General features: G+C 38.1%; 1 protein-coding gene across 9 annotated transcripts in view; it reads right to left on the reverse strand.

Moving 5' to 3' along the window:
- Positions 1–21,443, reverse strand: part of Tpd52l1 (TPD52 like 1) — a 103,690-nt gene that overhangs the window by 32,160 nt on the left and 50,087 nt on the right. For all 9 annotated transcript variants that reach the window (XM_074075271.1, XM_074075275.1, XM_074075272.1 and 6 more), the window contains exon 2: positions 3,724–3,839. In XM_074075271.1, coding sequence (XP_073931372.1) covers positions 3,724–3,839 — 116 coding nt within the window. The remainder of the gene's footprint in view (positions 1–3,723; positions 3,840–21,443) is intronic.

Here is a 21,443-nt window from a genome sequence, read left to right on the forward strand (position 1 = left end):
AAGCAGTTGATAATGGGACAGAACAAATTGAAATGAAATCATACTTCTTGATAGACTAATAGGATTTATATAAATGCATTTGGCATTCACAAATATAAATGCTTGCTTACATTGTAAAATAATTCTAGCTAAATAGATCAAATTGTGTTAAAAGAGATTTCTCTTTTAAAATGGTGAGTTCATTCAAGATAAAGTGATAAAGACATTATTGTCTTATTTTATATCTCCCACCAGGAGAAATCTTCCTGTCTCCAGTACTTCATAAGCACACAAAAATATGTGTGAATATGGGTGAACGGAGTTGTGAGATTGCCCAAAGCTTAGGGAATCCTCACTGAGGTATTAACAACAAGGCAGTGTAAGAAGGAGGCTTAAAAAAAGAGGAACATAGATGGGGTGAATTTAGTTAAAGTACATTATATTAAATATTCATGTTTTAAATGTTAGAGAGAAACACCTTTGTACAATTAATTTATACTAATAAAAATTAAATTAAAAAATTAAAAAGAAACCAAAACAAAATGACCATTTTAAAAAGTCAGTGAAGGAACTGGGTGGGGGGGAAGCAAAATTATTGAGGGGGATCCAGCATAGCCAGAGGGCAATGGGAAGATATGAGGGAACTAAGAAGAGGGATGTACCAAAGGAAAGTCTGGATACCTGGCACATTCAAGACTCCGAAAAGCAATCGGAAATAAGAAGTTCTTACTTACACACAAAGATCTTGCCACCCCTGAAATCATGACCACACATGAGTGCTTGATACAAAGGCAGTCATCCAATAGACTGAACTCTAGAAATCTCAGTACTCAAGTGGCTAATACACCCAGTAGGATCTTCCCTCTGACACAGAGGAGAATTACTTTAGACTAAGGGCCCAGAAAAAAATGTCTGTAGAATTGAGACAGAGTTGCTGAGTTGTCTAAAGGATGACTCAGTACTTCATAAGGTCAGAGACGAGATTTCTGAGATGGATTTCTTTGTGTCCTTGTTATCACTGAACCCTAGTACTGGAGGTGAAGTCTGAATGCACACGATATGAAAGGAACCTCATTTCCTGTGTATGTATGCTTACAAGTGCATGTGTAAAAGAGCAGGAAAGGCAGATTTGGGAAAAGAACAAGCAGAAAGCAGAGGTAGCCTGAGTCATGGGAGAAGAAATGGAAACATGAAGAGGAAACATTATAGATAAACCTGCTTGGATTTTCACTGGCCTGGGGCAGCAGGTGTGCCCAGTGCCTCTAAGTCACAATGTCAACTTTGGCAACATGTACTTCTTCATCTCTGAAGAACCCAGAAATAAGAGACAGGAAACACTAAAGGTGAATGCATTCTGAAGGATGAAAATATGAATCCAGGTAACTTGAACAGTTATAAAGTCTGGTGTTATCTTCAGAAGGCAGAGTCCAAAAGTCTTAAAAATGAAACTAGTTGGAAGCTCAGTCTGTGGCCAAATAAACAGGCATTTCTGAAAATGCTGCTAGCATTTTATATTCAGGGGGCATCATTTAAAACCAGTGCTTACTTTTTCTTAATTATGTAAGTAAATACATGCTCACTGTTGAACGTTTAGAATATACAGAATTCACAAATTCAAAATACTTTGATGGATGAATGGATGAACATTCCGATAATTCCAGAACCCAGACCAAATGAAGACATCTTATAGCAGTTGGTATTACAGCAGTTGTTCTGTTACAGAAGTTGTGCTTGAACTTAAACTGGAACTCTTCCAGCAAAGGATTTAAGTTTTAGCTTAGAGTCAGTTATTTTAATCAGTCTGCAGAACATAACTTTGGACACCACAGTTGACATGAACAGGTCATGAACCAGAATTTTGGGCCAGGACAATATGTGGTGCTATTTCATTATCCATTGAGGCCAACTTTGGTCTGTGCACTCTCGTATGTGTGTCCAATCAGCAGCCATATGCAGACCCAGTGAAAGAACCAGGATATTCTGTTTGAGACACTGTGCTTACTGAAATCATTTCTGGTTGCTCCAGAAGAACAAGATGCTCTTTTATTTTAAAATGAAATTATTTCAATGACAGGTAAAGAAAAAAAAATTTCACATGATTGCACTAATTCGTTTGATCTAAAAGAGATGACCTCATAGAAGTACAGAGGTACACAGATCAGCAGTTACCAATGGTTACCAGAGTCTGGGGAGGGTAGGGAAAAGATGGAAATATGGAGAGATTGGTCAAATAGTACAAAATCACAGTTAGATAAGAGGAGCAAGTTCTGATGCTCCACTGCCCATTGGGGGAATATAGTAAACAATACTGTATTATATATTTCAAAATAACTAGAAGTAAAGGTTTTCAATATTTTCACCACAAAGAAAGGATAAATGTTTGAGGTGATGGATATGTTAATTGTCCTGGTTTGATCACGACATACTATATACATTTACAGATGCATACCACAATAGTACAATGGTAACAACACAATTATTATGTGTCTATTAAAAATGAAATGAAGCTTACAGCTGAGCATAGAAGTACACACCTATAATCCAGCACTCAAGAGGCTAAGGCAGGAGGATCACTAGTTCTAGGCCAACCTGGGCTACATTGTGAGTTTAAGGTCAGCCTATACAGCAAGACCCTGTCTCAAAAAACAAAAATATATAAAAACAAATAAATAAATAAAAACACAATAAACCTTGAAATAGTTACTATAACTAATACTATTATTATTATTATTAATTTTGGCAGTATTGGGATGTGAACTCAGAGTTCCATACTTGGTAGGAAGATGCTCAACCACTCGAGCCATGCCTCCAGCCCTAAAACAATATTAATGCAATAATTTCAAGTGTGTCTCGTAAAAGCACCTGAAAAATACTATTTTAATGAGCTGTCAGAATGCACCCCATCAGAACAGAGTAGACAAAGTAGGAGAGGGTACAGTGGGACTCAAATCTGCATTCTGAACCTGTGTAAAGGTTGGAGTAGGAAGGCAAAGCCCTGCTTCCAGGGGAACGGGATGTTCCCTGTGGACTGGGAACAGAACAGGGGGAGGGAACCCTAGCCTCTGTCCCTTTTGTCCTGCTGCTTGACTCTGTACTACAAGCCCTTTCTCCAGCCCACTCCTAGAAAGGAAAGCTCCTCAGCAGCACATGCAAGGCTGAGTGGGCACTGCCAACAAAGGGCTTGGCAAAGGGTTATACTCAGATGAGAACAGTATCCTCCTCCGTTCCAGGACAGGTCCCACAATAGCTAGGCAAGATCTAGTTAAGCCTCAATTAATTATAGCTTTCTTCTCCACCCTAGAGCTTTATTCTTCTGCAAAAGAACAAATTCAGTCACTTCCATGATTGACTTTTTCATTTAAAAAAAAATTCAAAGGCTTTGTTAAGTTGCTGACCTAAAGCCAGAATTACTCCTAAAAAGGAACTTACATGAGTTGCATACTCTTAAATAAGTTCCATCAGGTTTTTGAATGATTTATCATTCCCACAGCATCTCAATACTAAAAAGAAGTGGCTATTTAACACTAATTATTATTGTTGATTAAATAGCATAGCCATTCATTTACTACTTGTGACCAACAGGTAAAGAACATTGGCACTATAAAAATACCTTGGGGAAAAAAAAAATCATCTGGCAATGTACTCACTTATTACATTTTATTAAATGAAAGACAACATAATTGCAATATGGGGCCTATAACAAACTAAAGATAGAAATAGCCACAATAAGATTACTAAACATACCTGAACTAATTCTGCCTTTAACTCTTCCTTCTCTTCTTCAGAGAGCATGCTAGAGAATTCAGCATTGGCTACTGCATCCTCATCTCTTCCTTGCAATGGTTCAGTCTCCAACAAACCTTTAGGCAAAATTGATAAAACATAAAACAATTTTAAAAACTAATTTAGCTAGCTTCTGTATCATAGACTGGAGGATTAGATACACTGACTAACCCTCCCACTGAAAACCAACTGCAAATTCCAGAAAAGAAGTCCTCTTAAATATGTGTTGAGCCCTAAGAAAGCAAAGAATACTCAAAATTCAAGAAACTAAGTGAAAATGGGAAGCCAGGGATGTAAACAAGACAAGCTTTCATTGAAGGGTAAATTCCAGATTTGCTTTTTACTGCCTCAAGGTTCATAGGGGGCAAAGAAAGAAATTCAAACCTCACTTGAGGAGAGGAGTTTAATGTGAGATCCCTGTGTAAATCTGTGTCCTCACAGGCTTCATCCAGAGGCAGGTAAACTAGCAATGATAACACTTGCTCCCCACAAGGAGCTGCAAGGCAAGTTGTCTGTCTTGAAACTCAGCAGTGAATGGACCCTAAGAACTCATAACCCTGAGTCGGTGGCATGTGAGCTTGTCATTTGAATACACACTATCTCTGTGGTTCTATACAACCTGAGACCAGAAGTTAAATTGGGAAGCCTCTTCTACTTTGGATGTAATAATACACAGAACCTCAAACATGTGCTGGGAGGAAACACTGTGGACAAATGGTTCTGGCAGAGGAAAAGGCCAGGTCTTTGATGCCACCATTGTGCCACAGACTAACCCCCAGGTAAGCTTAACTTGTAACTAACTGGTCATGATAGAAAAATACTTCTTATTTAAGATGTAAGAAGTTCCCTGGGATGGGAACTGAAGTCTGGCTGACTTGCAAGCTTGTGTTCTCTGGAGAACCCAGGAAATAGGCCCAAACATGGACAGAAACTTCATTATGACATGATTTATGATAAAGTTGGCATTTACACATCTACAGGGAAAGGAAGACATTTAATAATTGTCCTGGAACAGTTATGTATATGGAAAACATTAATGTGGACACCTTTACTCTACTCATGGAGACAAAACTATGAACATTTTAGAAGATAATCCAGAAGGTTTTTATTTATGAACCTCATTTCTTAGACAAGACATAAAAAAGGCAAGCAATGGAACAAAGCACAAATAAAATTAAGAATGTATCTACATGAAACACACCATAAAGAAATGAAAAGACAAGCTACAAGCTGGAAGATACCAATCATATGTATAATTAACACAAAAGACCTATTCCTAGAATATGCAGAACATCTACAAGCCAGTTTTAAAAATGGAGCCCAGGGAGATTCCAAGATGCCGGCTAGAGGGAGGAAGCAGAAAGCATGCTTCCTAAAGTAAAATCTTGGAGAGATGCTGGAGATACACCTTACAGGAAAAACCACCCAGAAGAGGCAAAACTTTGACTCCTCCACACCTCCAGCATATGCATAGCATCTCTACTCCACATTAAGGGAGAAACCAGGAGGGCCCCTGCACTGATGCCAGACACCAGTGCCCAGACAGCTTGGGAAGATGCAGACCACAAGGTGAGCTAAGTGGTACGTGGTACTCCCACAGACAACCCTGGGCCAGATCAGCATAGCCCCCAGACAGACCGACCCCCACCCAGGGAAAAAAAGAGAAACTGAATAATAAGCAATAACAACAAAAAAGACACATAGCAAAGAGAGCAGGGCATCCTGAGCGCCAAATGGGGGGGGAGGGGAATCCCTCACAAGCCGGCTGGAGAAGGCAGGAGCGGCAGCACACGCCCAGCAATCAGGAGCGGGAAAGCTTGTAAAAGTGGCGGTGGGAGGAAAACTCCACAGGAGAAGGGGGAAGGCCCACTTCCCATGTGAGCTGTAAATAAACACACCGGCCTGAGAAAGCAGGTGCAATGTCACTTCCCCCAGTGTGCTCGGAAAGGGGAAAGCTTGTAGCAGCGGCTTGCGCACAGGAGAACTCTGAGCAAACAAAGCCTGCATGGCCAGGGGAGTGTTAAGCTCACCCCTGAGATCTGCATAAATAATGCCACCAGTAACAGCAGGCTGACAGCAGCGGGCAGGTGAGCCACAGCCACAGATACCATTCACAGACCTGTCTCCACACTCCTTTTTTTTTTTTCTCACTCCCTTTGATGAGACAATAACCGAACTACACCTGCATGCTGAAAAACTTACTGAAACTGTATTGCATTTGAACTTGGGACACTTTGTGGGGTGTTTTGTTTTGTGCTGTTTTGTTTTGTTTTTATTAGTTTTGTTCCCCTTTGATGAGACAATAATAGAACTACGTCTGCGACACCATCTCTAGGACTGGAGGCTGAGGGACGAACACCAAAATTATTAAGACTGAAACTTTATTGCATTTGACCTTGGAGATTTTTATATATTTTTTCTTTTTTCATTTAATTTTTTTTCTTTCTTTTTTTTTTTTTATTTTCCATCCTCTCTCTGTCTCTCTAATGCCTGTTCAGCTTACTGTTGATTAGTACACTATCTCTCCCTGTTTATGTCTTTGAAACTTTTTTGTTGTTTATTTGTTTTTCCCTTTTTCTTTAACTTCTTTGCTTTCATCTCCTCTCACTCTTCCATTCTAAATACCACCATTGTTATTATAACAAGCTAGAAAATACTTAATTGCACACAGTACAGAGACAATAACAACACCAAGGGCAATGACAGGAAGACAGAAAAAACAGGGAAACCAGTTTCCCCACAGCAAAAAATTAGTACAGGAACCAGAGGGGAATGAATAAAACAGATATTCAGATCCAGACTCCAACAAAATGACGATAAACTATGCCAAAGAACCCAATGAAGCCCACAAGAACATCTAAAAGAAGAAATACTACAGGTAATCAATGAGAATTATATAGAAATGATACTGGATAGGGTCAACCAAAATGTACAGGAGACACTCAAGAAATTCCAAGACAACAAAGGTAGAGAACTTGAAAAAGCAAAAGAAGAAATAAAAGAAACCACAGAATCACTGTATAACCACCAAAGTGAAACAAAGAACATGATTAATAAAGAGATAAATGAACTCAGGACAAAAATAGACAACATTAAAGAGGAAGGGACTCAGGATATGGAAAATCACAGAAAAAAGAACAAAACAGAATTGCAAAACAAAACAGAAGGCCAATACAGCAGAATAGGACAAACAGAAGACAGAATCTCAGAACTTCAAGATGAAATGGTAATTAAAGGAAAAATTGAAGAACTATTAATTAAACAACTCAAGACCTGTGAAAAGAAAATGCAAGAACTCACCAACTCCATCAAAAGACCAAACCTGAGAATCATGGGTATGGAAGAAGGAGAAGAGGTGCAAGCAAAGGGAATACATAATATATTCAACAAAACAATAACAGAAAACTTTCCAAATCTGGAGAAACCTATTCCCATATAGATGCAAGAGGCCTCCAGGACACCAAACAGACCAGATTAAACTAGAACTACCCCATGACATATCATCATTAAAACAACAAGTTCAGAAACTAGGGAAAGAATATTGAAGGCTGTAGGAGAGAAAAAACAAATAACATACAAAGGTAAACCCATCAAAATCACAGCAGACTTCTCAACAGAAACATTAAAAGCAAGAAGAGCGTGGGGTGAGATCTTCCTGACACTGAATGAAAATAACTTCAACCCCAGGATACTCTACCCAGCAAAACTATCATTCAAAATAGATGGAGCAATAAAAGTCTTCCATGATAAGCAGAAACTAAAACAATATGTGACCACAAAGCCACCACTACAAAAGATTCTTCAGGGGATTCTGTACACAGAAAGTGAAACCCAACATAACTATGAAAGGTCAGGCAGCACCAAACTACAGGAAAAGAAAAAGCTAGAAAGTAGACAGTAACCTCAACTTAGGTACACACAATCAAACCTTCAAACAACTAAGACAACTAAATGACAGGAATCACCACATACCTATCAGTACTAATGCTTAATGTTAATGGACTTAATTCACCCATCAAAAGGCACCATTTGATGAAATTGATTAAAAAGGAAGATCCAACAATTTGTTGCTTACAGGAGAACCATCTCACCGACAGAAATAAGCATAGGCTTAGGATGAAAGGCTGGAAGAAGATTTACCAAGCCAATGGCCCCCCCAAACAGGCAGGAGTAGCAATACTTATCTCTGACAAAGTAGACTTCAAACCCACATTGATCAAATGAGATAAAGAAGGACATTCCATACTAATAAAAGGGGAAATAGACCAAAAGGAAATAACAATTATTATGCACCCAATGTCAATGCACCCAATTTCATCAAACATACCCTGAAAGACCTAAAACCATATATTAACTCCAACAGAGTGGTTGTGGGAGATTTTAACACCCCATTTTTTTTTAATTAAGTATTTTTTTTTCTTTTATTATTCATATGTGCATACAAGGCTTGGTTCATTTCTCTCCCCTGCCCCCACCCCCTCCCTTACCACCCACTCTGCCCCCTCCCTTTCTTTCCCCCCAACCCCTCAATACCCAGCAGAAACTATTTTGCCCTTATTTCTAATTTTGTTGTAGAGAGAGTATAAGCAATAATAGGAAGGAACAAGGGTTTTTGCTGGTTGAGATAAGGATAGCAATACAGGGCATTGAGTCACATTGATTTCCTGTGCGTGGGTGTTACCTTCTAGGTTAATTCTTTTTGATCTAACCTTTTCTCTAGTTCCTGGTCCCCTTTTCCTATTGGCCTCAGTTGCTTTTAAGGTATCTGCTTTAGTTTCTCTGTGTTAAGGGCAACAAATGCTAGCTAATTTTTTAGGTGTCTTACCTATCCTCTCCCCTTCCTTGTGTGCTCTTGCTTTTATCATGTTTAACACCCCATTATCATCAATAGATAGGTCATCCAAACAAAAAATCAATAAAGAAATACTAGATCTAAAATATACCATAGATCAAATGGACCTACTTGATGTCTACAGAACATTTCATCCAACTTCTACACAATATACATTCTTCTCAGCAGCCCATGGAACCTTCTCTAAAATAGATCATATCCTAGGGCACAAAGCAAGCCTCAGCAAATATAAGAAAATAGAAATCATACCATGCATTCTATCTGATCACAAGCAATAAAAGTAGAACTCAACAACAAAAGTAAAGACAAAAACCATGCAAACAGCTGGAAAAAAAATAACTCATTACTTAATGAACAATGGGTCACTGATGAAGTAAAAGAGGAAATGAAAAAATACCTGGAAGTCAATGAAAATGAAAACACAACCTACCGGAACCTATGGGACACAGCAAAGGCAGTCCTGAGAGGAAAGTTTATAGCCATGAGTGCATATATTAAAAAGGCTGAAAGATACCAAATCAATGACCTAATGATATATCTCAAACTCCTGGAAAAACAAGAACAAGCAAATCCCAAAACAACTAGGAGAGAAATAATAAAAATAAAAGCTGAAATCAATGAAATAGAAACCAAAAAAACCATACAAAGAATCAATGAAACAAAAAGTTGGTTCTTTGAAAAAATAAACAAGATCGACAGACCCCTGGCAAACCTGACTAAAATGAGGAGAGAAAAAAAGTCCAAATTAATATAATCAGGAATGCAAAAGGGGAGATAACAACAAACACCATGGAGTTCAGGAAATCATCAGAGACTACTTCGAGAACCTATATTCAAATAAGTTTGAAAATCTTAAAGAAATGGACAGATCTCTAGATATATATGATCATCCAAAACTGAACCAAGAGGAAATTAATCACCTGAATAGATCTATAACACAAAATGAAATTGAAGCAGCAATCAAGAGTCTCCCCAAAAAGAAAAGTCCAGGACCTGATGGATTCTCTGCTGAATTCTATCAGATCTTTAAGAAGAACTGACACCAACTCTCCTTAAACTGTTCCATGAAATAGAAAGGGAAGGAAAACTGCCTAACACATTTTATGAAGCCAGTATTACACTTATCCCAAAACCAGGCAAAGACACCTCCAAAAAGGAGAACTATAGGACAATCTCCTTAATGAACATTGATGCAAAAATTCTCAATAAAACAATGGCAAACAGAATTCAACAACACATCAAAAAGATCATTCACCATGACCAAGTAGGCTTCATCACAGGAATGCAGGGGTGGTTCAACATACAAAAATCAATAAATGTAATAAACCACATTAACAGAAGCAAAGACAAAAACCACATGATCATCTCAATAGATGCAGAAAAAGCCTTTGATAAGATCCAACACCATTTCATGATAAAAGCTCTAAGAAAACTAGGAACAGAAGGAAAGTACCTCAACATTATAAAATCTATATATGACAAACCTACAGCCAGCATTATACTTAATGGAGAAAAACTGAAACCATTCCCTCTAAAATCAGGAACTAGACAAGGATGCCCACTATCTCCACTCCTATTCAACATAGTACTGGAATTCCTAGCCAGAGCAATTAGGCAAGAAGAAGGAATAAAAGGAATATAAATAGGTAAAAATTCTGTCAAAATATCCCTATTTGCAGATGATATGATCCTATACCTTAAAGACCCAAAAAATCTGTAGTCAAAAGCTCCTAGACATCATCAATAGCTATAGCAAGGTAGCAGGATATAAAATCAACATAGAAAAATCATTAGCATTTCTATACACTAACAATGAGCAAACTGAAAAAGAATGTATGAAAACAATTCCATTTACAATAGCCTCAAAAAAAATCAAATAATAGGTGTAAACCTAACAAAAGATGTGAAAGACCTCTACAAGGAAAACTATACACTTCTGAAAGAGATTGAGGAAGACTATAGAAAGTGGAGAGATCTCCCATGCTCATGGATTGGTAGAATCAACATAGTAAAAATGTCTATACTCCCCAAAGTAATCTACATGTTTAATGCAATTCCCATCAAAATTCCAATGACATTCATTAAAGAGATTGAAAAATCTACTGTGAAATTTATATGGAAACACAAGAGGCCACGAATAGCCAAGGCAATACTCAGTCAAAAGAACAATGCAGGAGGTATCACAATACCTTACTTCAAACTATATTACAAAGCAATAACAATAAAAACAGCACGGTACTGGCACAAAAACAGACATGAAGACCAGTGGAACAGAATAGAGGATCCAGATATGAAGCCACACAACTATAACCAACTTGTCTTTGACAAAGGTGCTAAAAATATACAATGGAGAAAAGACAGCCTCTTCAACAAAAACTGCTGGGAAAACTGGTTAGCAGTCTGCAAAAAACTGAAACTAGATCCATGTTTATCACCCTATACCAATATTAACTCAAAATGGATCAAAGATCTTAATATCAGACCCCAAACTCCAAAGTTGATACAGGAAAGAGTAGGAAATACTCTGGAGTTAGTAGGTATAGGTAAGAACTTTCTCAACGGAACCCCAGCAGCACAGCAACTAAGAGATAGTATAGATAAATGGGACTTCATAAAACTAAAAAGCTTCTGTTCATCAAAAGAAATGGTCTCTAAACTGAAGAGAACACCCACAGAGTGGGAGAAAATATTTGCCAGCTACACATCAGACAAAGGACTAATAACCAGAATATATAGGGAACTTAAAAAACTAAATTCTCCCAAAACTAATGAACCAATAAAGAAATGGGCACGTGAACTAAACAGAACTTTCTCAAAAGAAGAAATTCAAATGGCCAAAAAACACTTGAAAAAATGCTCACCATCTCTAGCAATAAAGGAAATGCAAATTAAAACCACACTAAGGTTCCACCTCACCCCTGTTAGAATAGCCATCATCAGCAACACCACCACCAACAGGTGTTGGCGAGGATGCGGGGAAAAAGGAACCCTCTTACACTGCTGGTGGGAATGTAGGCTAGTACAACCACTCTGGAAAAAAATTTGGAGGTTACTTACAAAGCTAAACATTGATCTACCATTTGATCCAGCAATACCACTCTTGGGGACATACCCAAAAGACTGTGACACAGGTTACTCCAGAGGCACCTGCACATCCATGTTTATTGCAGCACTATTCACAATAGCCAAGTTATGGAAACAGCCAAGATACCCCGCTACTGATGAATGGATCAAGAAAATATGGTATCTATACACAATGGAATTTTACACAGCCATGAAGAAGAACAAAATGTTATCATTCGCTGGCAAATGGGTGGAATTGGAGAACATCATTCTGAGTGAGGTTAGCCTGGCCCAAAAGACCAAAAATCGTATGTTCTCCCTCATATGTGGACATTAGATCAAGGGCAAACACAACAAGGGGATTCAACTTCGATCACAAGATAAAAGCGAGAGTACATAAGGGAGATGTGAGGATAGGTAAGACACTTAAAAAATTAGTTAGCATTTGTTGCCCTCAACGCAGAGAAACTAAAGCAGATACCTTAAAAGCAACTGAGGCCAATAGGAGAAGGGGACCAGGAACTAGAGCAAAGGTTAGATCAAAAAGAATTAACCTAGAAGGTAACACACATGCACAGGAAATTAATGTGAGTCAACTCCCTGTATAGCTGTCCTTATCTCAACTAGCAAAAACCCTTGTTCCTTCCTATTATTGCTTATACTCTCTCTTCAACAAAACTAGAGATAAGGGCAAAATAGTTTCTGCTGGGTGTTGAGGGGCTTGGGGGGGAAAGAAAGGGAGGGGGCGGAGTGGGTTGTAAGGGAGGGGGTGGGGGTAGGGGGGAGAAATGACCCAAGCATTGTATGCACATATGAATAATAAAACAATAAAAATTAATTTAAAAAAACCAAAAAATCTGTAGGTCATGCAAAAGTTCTTAAACAGGACTTATGCCCTTGTGCTTTCACACTGCAAAGGCTTGACAATAGCAGAAATGAGTGAACAACAGCTATATGCCCTCACAGATGAATTTTAGAAACAAGATACTCAGTGAAAACACCAGCTCCAGAATAATAACAAAGTATAATTCTACATATGCAAAGTAAGTAAAATGTTGTTTAGAAATAACATTGTATGAAAAGCAAATGACAAGAATTCAGAACCATGGTTTTCTCTGAGGAAGGAGAATGAGGGGAACCTACAGGGGACTCTAGAGGATTCACTGTAATACCCCATTTTTCAGACATTTTCTGCACTTTATTTTGTAAACTTTTCTCTTGTGTATTTATCATTTAATAATACAATTAAAATGGATTTTGTCTAAAGTCAAAAGAGAAAGGTTAAAAATGATCCTACAAAATCAGAACATTTTAGGCAAAGAGTAAAACTATGTCGCGTCTGCATGGTTCTTCTAAAGCTGGCCCCACCCTGAGTCCCTCACACCTGCATCCTTTTGTCTGAATCAATAGTGTACCGTTAGCATCTTTGCATCACTGCTGAGCCAAGATCACAGATTCTTGTCCTCTCTCTACAGAGTCCAGTTTCAATGCTAAGCAACTTTCTTCTTCATAAGTAATATCTGTCCATTGTCAAAGACAGTAAAATAAAACTATCCATTGTTAACTAAAATCATTATTAATCACACTACCAAGGAACAATGATTATTTGGACCCTTCCTTTCTGCTATTTCTCCTTTGCATACGTGTATTTTCTTGTGCACGTGTATTACATTTAGTGCTGTGAACCTGATGGATTTATTCAATAGGATACCATAAATACCCTTTTATGTCCAAAAGCATACATCCACAAATAGTTTTGATGAGTGTGTGATATTTTGTCTCACAGATGATTGATAATTTATCCTGTTTGTTGGGAAGCCTCAATCAACATCTCCTAGCTAAGTCATTAGACAAAATCTTGATGTTTTCCTATGCATTGGATTTTTCAGTCAATGGGCATGGACATTTTGAAAACTGCCAAATTATCCCTAAAAACATGGTACCAGCTTTAGGGAAATATGAGGAACCTTTAAGAATGAACACTTAGAATAATGTAGAGAATAGAATCTCAGTCCAATAATGTGACTGAATCAATTAAGAAAGGAAAAATATTAGCATTTATTTCTGCTAGTAAATATTTATGCTTATATGTGGCCAGTGTATTTTTTACTCAATGTTCTAGGAAAACTGTCTAAATCAAGAATCAGCAGCAATTCCAAACCCAGGTACAAGAGATGAAACCGGAAAGTCAGATGCTCCCTGCACTGGGGAGTTAGAGGAGAGACAGGGTGAGAATTGAAAGACACTGTAGGCTTCTCCCCAACTCAAGTTGGCCCAGTGACTTGGAAATACTGCTCAGACTTAGCTGGAACTCCATTTTTCAATCTTCCCCATTATTTGTAGTCTGGGAAGACAGAGTCAAAACAGAAGTTCTAGGTACTGAGACGTTTTAAGACATCAAACATCTTTAGCCTGTTTACGTTGTAGAAAGAAGAGAAGATCCAAAATTCTATAGAACTGATCATACCTGAATTGGGAGTCATAAAATGAATTTAGGAAGGGGCAGACCCAGTACCCAGACTAAGGGAGGTGCATAAACCATAAAGTGACATGTTCTGCACTGACCTTCAGCTCCGATCTGTCACACATCCCAATCCTCAGAGATTTCATGAAACTTTCAAAGTCTTACCTCCAGAAACAACCACTCGTTCAAGAAACCTTCCCAGAGACCAGGTTTCTAGTTAGTCTGGGTTTAAGCTCTCTCTCCTTTTCTATTTACTCATATATTTTCCAACTGCATTCTGTCCCAGTGGGTGTTCTCTGAACTGAACAGCTCAGCACAAGATTCCATGTTAACACACACACACACACACACACACACACACACACAAACAAATGAAAACAAGACCTGCTGTGTTCAGCAGAACATGTTCCACACACAGGGTTAGAGAAGCAGCAATCCAATTATGAAGTCAAAGGATAATTACAGAATCAAAGAGTAGGTAAAAAAGAGGAGTTGGATAAGAAATAAGGATGATTAGTGAAACTGAGTCAAAATTAGTTTGAAAAATAAAAGCAAATGGCAAAAGATATCAAGTGGCAGATGATAATGTGAGAAGGGCAATAAAATAAGTCTAAAATTACCTAGTTACCATAGAAGCAAATATTAAGATAAAAAACATATTTTTTAATGAGAGCAGTTATCAGTTGGGAAAAACCACTCAAGTATCACAATTTTTAGCAGGTACCACTTTAGTAAGAGCCAAATTCATGAACTTGGTTCTCTTCCAAAGGTGCAAACTGTCCTCTCCTGTCTGGCATTGAGCAAACAGTACTACAATGTGAATCAGGAGATCCAGAATTCTAGCTGTGGTTTAGCTTCTAACTAGCAGAGCACATGTGACCTCGATTAACTCATCTATAACACACTCCTCATGGGATTATTATTAAGATTAAATGTCCTTAAATATTATATATAAATGTGCTATCAAATTTTAAGATTTCCATATAAGCTATAGCAGCCAACTGATGAAATTGGGGGGGGATAGTTTTTTTTTTTAATATATCAGAATGCTATATTCTCTTTTGTCTTCTTAAAAATATTTTTTCCTAACTGGTCCAAGATATCCAGCAGGCTTAGGTGGCAGAAAGAAGTAGGAGAAATACAAAGAAAAGGTTAATATTTAGATTTTAAGCATTTGAAATTGGGACTTGTCACAAGACAACAGCTTTGCAAACTAAGCAATTTTCTTAGAAGACAACATTCTATATACCCTTGTCTCCCTCTTGGCATATCAAAAGCATTCAGTCTAAACAGTTCTCCTTAGGAACACAGTGCACCAGGACTCACCAAGGATGTATATCCCTCCCTTTGTCTCCCTGGGAAATTGGGAAGAAGAAAGTGAGAAAGAATGACGACAGAGAAGCCAGTTTTGTATGTCCAATCTTTTTCTATGTGTAAGTTCAAACTTTTTCTTTAAGCTTTGGCCCAGAAAGAGTGCAATGTGTTAGGTTATAGAGGAAAACTGCTAGAGATACTGTTTGCCCCTCCAGACCCATGCTCCACTCTCTTCCACCCTTGCTCTGAGCACAGGGGATTGGCTTAAGGATTATATCAACAAGATTCCTTTATCTTTCTACTCCCTGTCAGCGTTGGCCAAGGGGAAGCCTCTGAGGGACATTGGAGGGCAAAAAAGAGTAGTAGGAAATGTTGACTCCTGACTGCCTCCCTTTCCTACCAGGTTGCTTTTTGCAATTTCAGCTTTCACTTCCACCAGCCATGTCCCCTTTAGGTAGCCCTCTTCTCCAGCTCAGCTCTTATTCATTTCCAAGAACCCCACCCTCTCCTTCAGCCTGAGGATTACACTGTCTTCCCACTACTGCTGTTCCAAGATGACTCAACATTCCCCATTGCTTGCTCTTACCTTTTTCCACCCTTTTAATACAAAGTCCATTCATTAAACTCTGGAATCAGAAATCCCTATGGAGCATTCCATCCACCTGCTGGTATCTTGATTCCTGACTGGTTCAGAAAGCCTGTCCCAATTTCATTTTTGAATTCCAATACAAAGTATACTTTAGGCTATCCCACACTAACCTAGGAACAGCCACATGTCTGTAAACTTAGAAAGTTCAGGGAACCTGGGTGGATTGGCCCTTGGTATTTGGTCCCCAAATTCACTTTTCTGCACTCTATGCAGAAAAATCTACCTATGGATAGATTTCAGCATTTCCCACAGTGTCTAGGAAGAAATTTGCTGCCTTGGTGACAGGTTGGTGCCACTCCAATAGGAGCTGGGGTTACATTCTGGCCAGAGGTCTGGATGGAGGAGGTAAGAGAATTGCCCAACAAAGAATCAAGGTGAGGTTGAGTCAGCTTAGAAGATCTTCTAGGCCCAAACTCAGCTAAAAAAAAACAAGATCACAAGTAACAAGCATAGAAAACCTCAGCAGCAGAGGACATCACATCCTTAGCTGCCTGAAGAACCACAAGAGAGTACAAAGCACCCACATGGGCCCTTCCTCTTTCTATATGCTAGATATAACAGAGGAGAAATCTCAGCCAGAGAATAATTTTCCCAAGGAATTAAGGGGAAATGCATTGAAATGGACTTAGCCCAATATTTTTCTCCCACCACATGAAGCCTCAGAATTTACACCCAGACCAGGTATGGGTTTAAACAAATTGAGCACATGTATGTACCTCAGGATGTAGTGTGAACAAATTTTGCAATTCAGCTATAGGAGTATTTTGAGCAAAAGAGCAGCCATTTTACCCTATTTTAAATGCAATGAAATACATAGAATTGTTGCAATAAAGATAACAAATAACCATAAGTCTGATTCTAATGTAAAAACTGCACTATTCCATTAGCTAAGTGTGATTTTTGGATCTCAGATAGACTTTAAAGAACCTGTCAACTGCTACCTACTTCACCACTCCTAAACAGGGAAGCAAAACCATTTAAGTCACACATGCAGAGATGAATGATACCACAAATGGAACAATATCCAACTGAAATGTCATTGTTATTTGGTCCCAGTCTTGCTGACCAAGTTGCTCCAAAGCCTTTGTCATTGTCTCAGTCCATTTTGTGTTACACATGAGATACCTGAAACTTGGTAATTTTAAAAAACAAGGATTTATCTCTTTCCGTTCTGGAGGCTGATAAGTCAAAGGTGAAGAGCCCACACTTGGTGAGGGCCTTTCTTACTGCTTCATCCCATGGAGGAAGGCAGTAGGGTGAGAAAACACACGAGAGGGAAAGAAGGAGGTTGAACCAAGTCTTGTGACAACTAACCCACTTCCACAATAGTAGTGTTAATCTGTTCATGATGACAGGGCCTTCATGACCTCTCAACACTATTGCACTGGGGATTGGTTCCCAACATACAAACTTTCGGAGACATGTTTGAACCTAAACAGTGCTTCCCTATCTTATAAGCATTTGAAGAACTGTAAACAAAATGTTAGCAACTATGAATGAAGACATGAGCTCTGTATTAAACTGCCTCCTACCATCTTGAAATTGGTATCTACAGGCTCTTGGTGCATTCCATCAAGCACCTCTATGGACTAAGTAATGGCCTAATGCTATGGCTGAAATTTTATAGACAACTATAAATTAAAATGATTACAAATGATGAGTTTTGGATCAGTGACCATATGAAACATTCTTGGCAAATACACAAAAGTTACAGATTTCTTTTAAATCTTGTAAAATAATTTTGTACTATACTAGGGTATTAAATAAATCCAGCTTTGTAACCAAGCAAAGGGAGAAAAGTGCATAGTTTTAAAAAGAATACAAAATTATCCCAAGATTTAATAAAAGAAGGAATGCAATAAAGTACCTTAAATGAAAATTTACCATGTGTTAAATGATAGACTTAAGACTACAATAATTATTACTGAATTACATTTTCTTCATAATGTTTGGTAAAAATAACCTCAGTCATTCTTTTAATATAAGCTTCAAAATACCTACTTATTCCTCAAAGGAAAAAGAACCTACTGAGCTAATCTCATTACTGGTGGATTTATGGTTATCTTTAAATGCACAAAAAACTAATATAAGTCAATTCCAGAAGGGTAGAAATTAAAGATATAAAACAAATTTATTTATTAGAACTCTACTTTCTGCATATTTGCTAAACTTACCATCAAAACCTAAATAATTATTTCTCATGCACCTCCATCATTCAACTGATTTTCATTCATTTACTAGTAACTTATATCTAATTTACTACTGAATCAAGTTTCCTATTGTCCTGGAGTTCTGGCAGAGACTTCATATGTTAAGAACAATAAAACAGATGCTTTAAGCCCTCACATCCTAAAGCCAAGGCTTGAACCCTAATGCAGCACATGCCAAGAAATTTTAAACTGGTCTTGCTAGGGCTGGGAACCACCTAACTCTAGCTTTTGAAAGTGGAGTCAGAGTGGAGAAGAGAGACAGTGGCTTTGGGGTAAATTTACATGCACACAAAAGCAATCATAAAAACCAAATCATACCCCTCCTCCCAGAGGTCATCAATGATATCACCTTCATATACATCACTCCAGATCTTTTCCTTCAATTTCTTGGCAGAATGTTTTTCTTTCTTAGTGGTATTTTAACATCTTTGGTATCTTACATTTTTAAAATAAGATATACAGTCACCCTTGGATACCTGTGGGAAATTGATTCCTTCTAGGACCCTACAATATACCAAAGATCTCAGATGCTGAAATCCTTATATAAAGCACCTATTATTTGCATATAACTGATGTACTTCCTCCTGTGGATTCAAAGCATCTCTAATTACTTATAAAATCTAATACAATGTAAAAGCTATGCACATAATTGTTACACTATATTGTTGAGGGAATTATAACAGGGGAAATCTGTACATATTCAGTACATGGTTGGATTTGTGGAAGAAGAACTGGAGGATAAGGAGTGCTGACTGTACATATACCCATATCTACGTAACTAAAATTATGATCACATCGTTTTGAAATTTAATTTTTTTCCAGACAGCTTTCTCCTCTCATTCTTTTTCTTCTAATTTAAAAACTAACTATATCAAAGGTTCTTACTTGGTCCTATAATGCATTTAGAGCTGAGTTTGCTCAAACCAATTAACCAATTCACAGCACCATGCTTGCCTAGTTGTTATGTTCCTTAAACATCTTTTCCTCTAGCTGTCACTGACTCATGGGAGAGACTGCCCTGCAGAATTCATCATAATATTCTGATTAATGATTTATCAGGTGTTTGCAAGACAGTAAAGTGATACTGAAAAGACCGTATCTCTTGGGGACAAAGCAATCTCAGGAAGCACTTCAGCTCCACTCCTTTTCAACTTTGTAACCCTGTCTTCTCATGTATAAAATGGGGATAATAGTGCTATCCACAGGGTAAGTTGTGAGGAATTATAGTTTTGCAAAGTGCCAAGCACTGTGCCTGTTCAATAATCACCAAGCATATGTTAGCTCTTAATCTGGTCATACCTGAGTAAGAGTCTTCCTTGATTGGAATTATTTTAAAATTCACATGTCATAAGAGAAAAATTAGAAGTTATTGCTCTATTCTCAAAAAACTAAAAAACATCTTTCACTGTGGAGATGAGCCACTAACACATATACCCTAAATAAAAACCAGTACATGACAGGTTGCAATTACATACAAAATGAGCTCCCTAAACCATCATGCTGAGCTCGGTCTGTTCTTCCAGCTTAATCTGTCTGGTCCTTAGAAAGGCACCTTATGTTCATTTGGCCTTTCTAGCCTTTGCTTAAGGGACTGGGAGGGACAGCAGACCTAGGGCAGCCTCTGGTTTCCTCTCTCGGGATTTTGAACTAAGACAGAAAAGACAGAGAGGTAGAATAAGATTAAATCAGGTCCTGGCAGAACAGTAGAGTACAGGCCTACCCAGAACTACCCTAGGTCATCTGTTCTTTCTTCTTTCCTTAATTTAACAAACATTGAGAACTAGTGCTATGTAGGACTCTTCTCTCATTGGACCTATAATTTTGCTTGTCTTGAAGCCTGATTGTATGACTTCTCCTGAATTCCTGTGTGCTTTCTCTTTACCCTTAAATTTCATTTTTCATTTGAGCTAGTCTAAATATCTTTTTCTTTTTTTCAAACTCTGGATTAAATAGAGACATAATATAGAATTCAGGTAAAAAGAGGTAATTTTGGACTCTCTCCCAAGTTTCGACTCCATGATTCAACATCGATGATTAGTTATGACCTTAAATCAAACCAATTAAGCATTCAATAAATTATATGCTACTTTAACTGGGTTTCTCTAAGTCCATAGAGGTTATTTTGTCATTTGTAAAGTCTTTAAGATCTTATTTTACATAAATGGTCAATGAGCTTAAACCATAACTGAACAGTAAATGGCAATTTCCTTCTTTGTTTTTCCTGAGCCTAGCCCTCTTCACTCTGCAGGGGCCAGGTGAGGGCCTGGCAGTCAGTCATCACCCACACACACTGTCCTTAAAGCCCATGTCAACATAACAGCATTGATAGACGCACTTGGCTTCTCTGAGACACAGGGGATGGTACTAACACTTGTGGTTTGTGGTCTCTGTGTGGATTCTGAAGGCAGATCCTACAAGAAAGCTTGGGCCTTTCAGTATTATGTTTGTAAACATCCCTCTCCATGCATACTAGAAGGCCTAGGGATCCTGACTAACCCAGAAGAGCTGTAGCTCCTTCTGTAACTGTAGCCAATATCTCTGAGTTGCTGAAGAGAGACCAACCAGGAGTCTCTTGGAGATGAGGGATAAGGACAGGTTTCTTGAAGTTTCCCAAGTGTGAATACAGACCCCACAAATGTAAGTTTATCTTAAAGAGCTGTGTTCTTTTTTCCTTACTCCAAGAAAGATAGCATTCTCTACCCCAATATTTGAGGAGTAGGCTTAACATGCCAGGCCCTTCACAGTGAGAGCTTCCTGACAGCATAGGCCAAGTCAGAACTCATGGTTTCATTTGGGTTATACCATCGTAAGTGTCAGTCAAAGTCACTAGGAATTAGGCCTGAAGCCAAGGATCTAAAACAAGCTGGGTTGTTTTCTAAGAAACTAATTATCAGGACATAGGTAAAACCCAGTTTCAGAGTTCAAGGTTGTGTCTAATAAATAAATAAAGCTCCATTATCAATGTTGTCAGCTCCAGTCTCATTATCACATAGCACATTGCAGGCACTGGCTATTTTCTTCCTCGTGTTATGTCTATTTGATTACATGTCTTGCTTCCCTTTTCTGGAATATAATCACCTGAACAACAGAAACTGGCTTGCCTCATCTGGACTCTCCCCTCACTTCCTA

The sequence above is a fragment of the Castor canadensis genome, chromosome 1, assembly GCF_047511655.1.
Source record: "Castor canadensis chromosome 1, mCasCan1.hap1v2, whole genome shotgun sequence".
Lineage (NCBI taxonomy): Eukaryota > Metazoa > Chordata > Mammalia > Rodentia > Castoridae > Castor > Castor canadensis.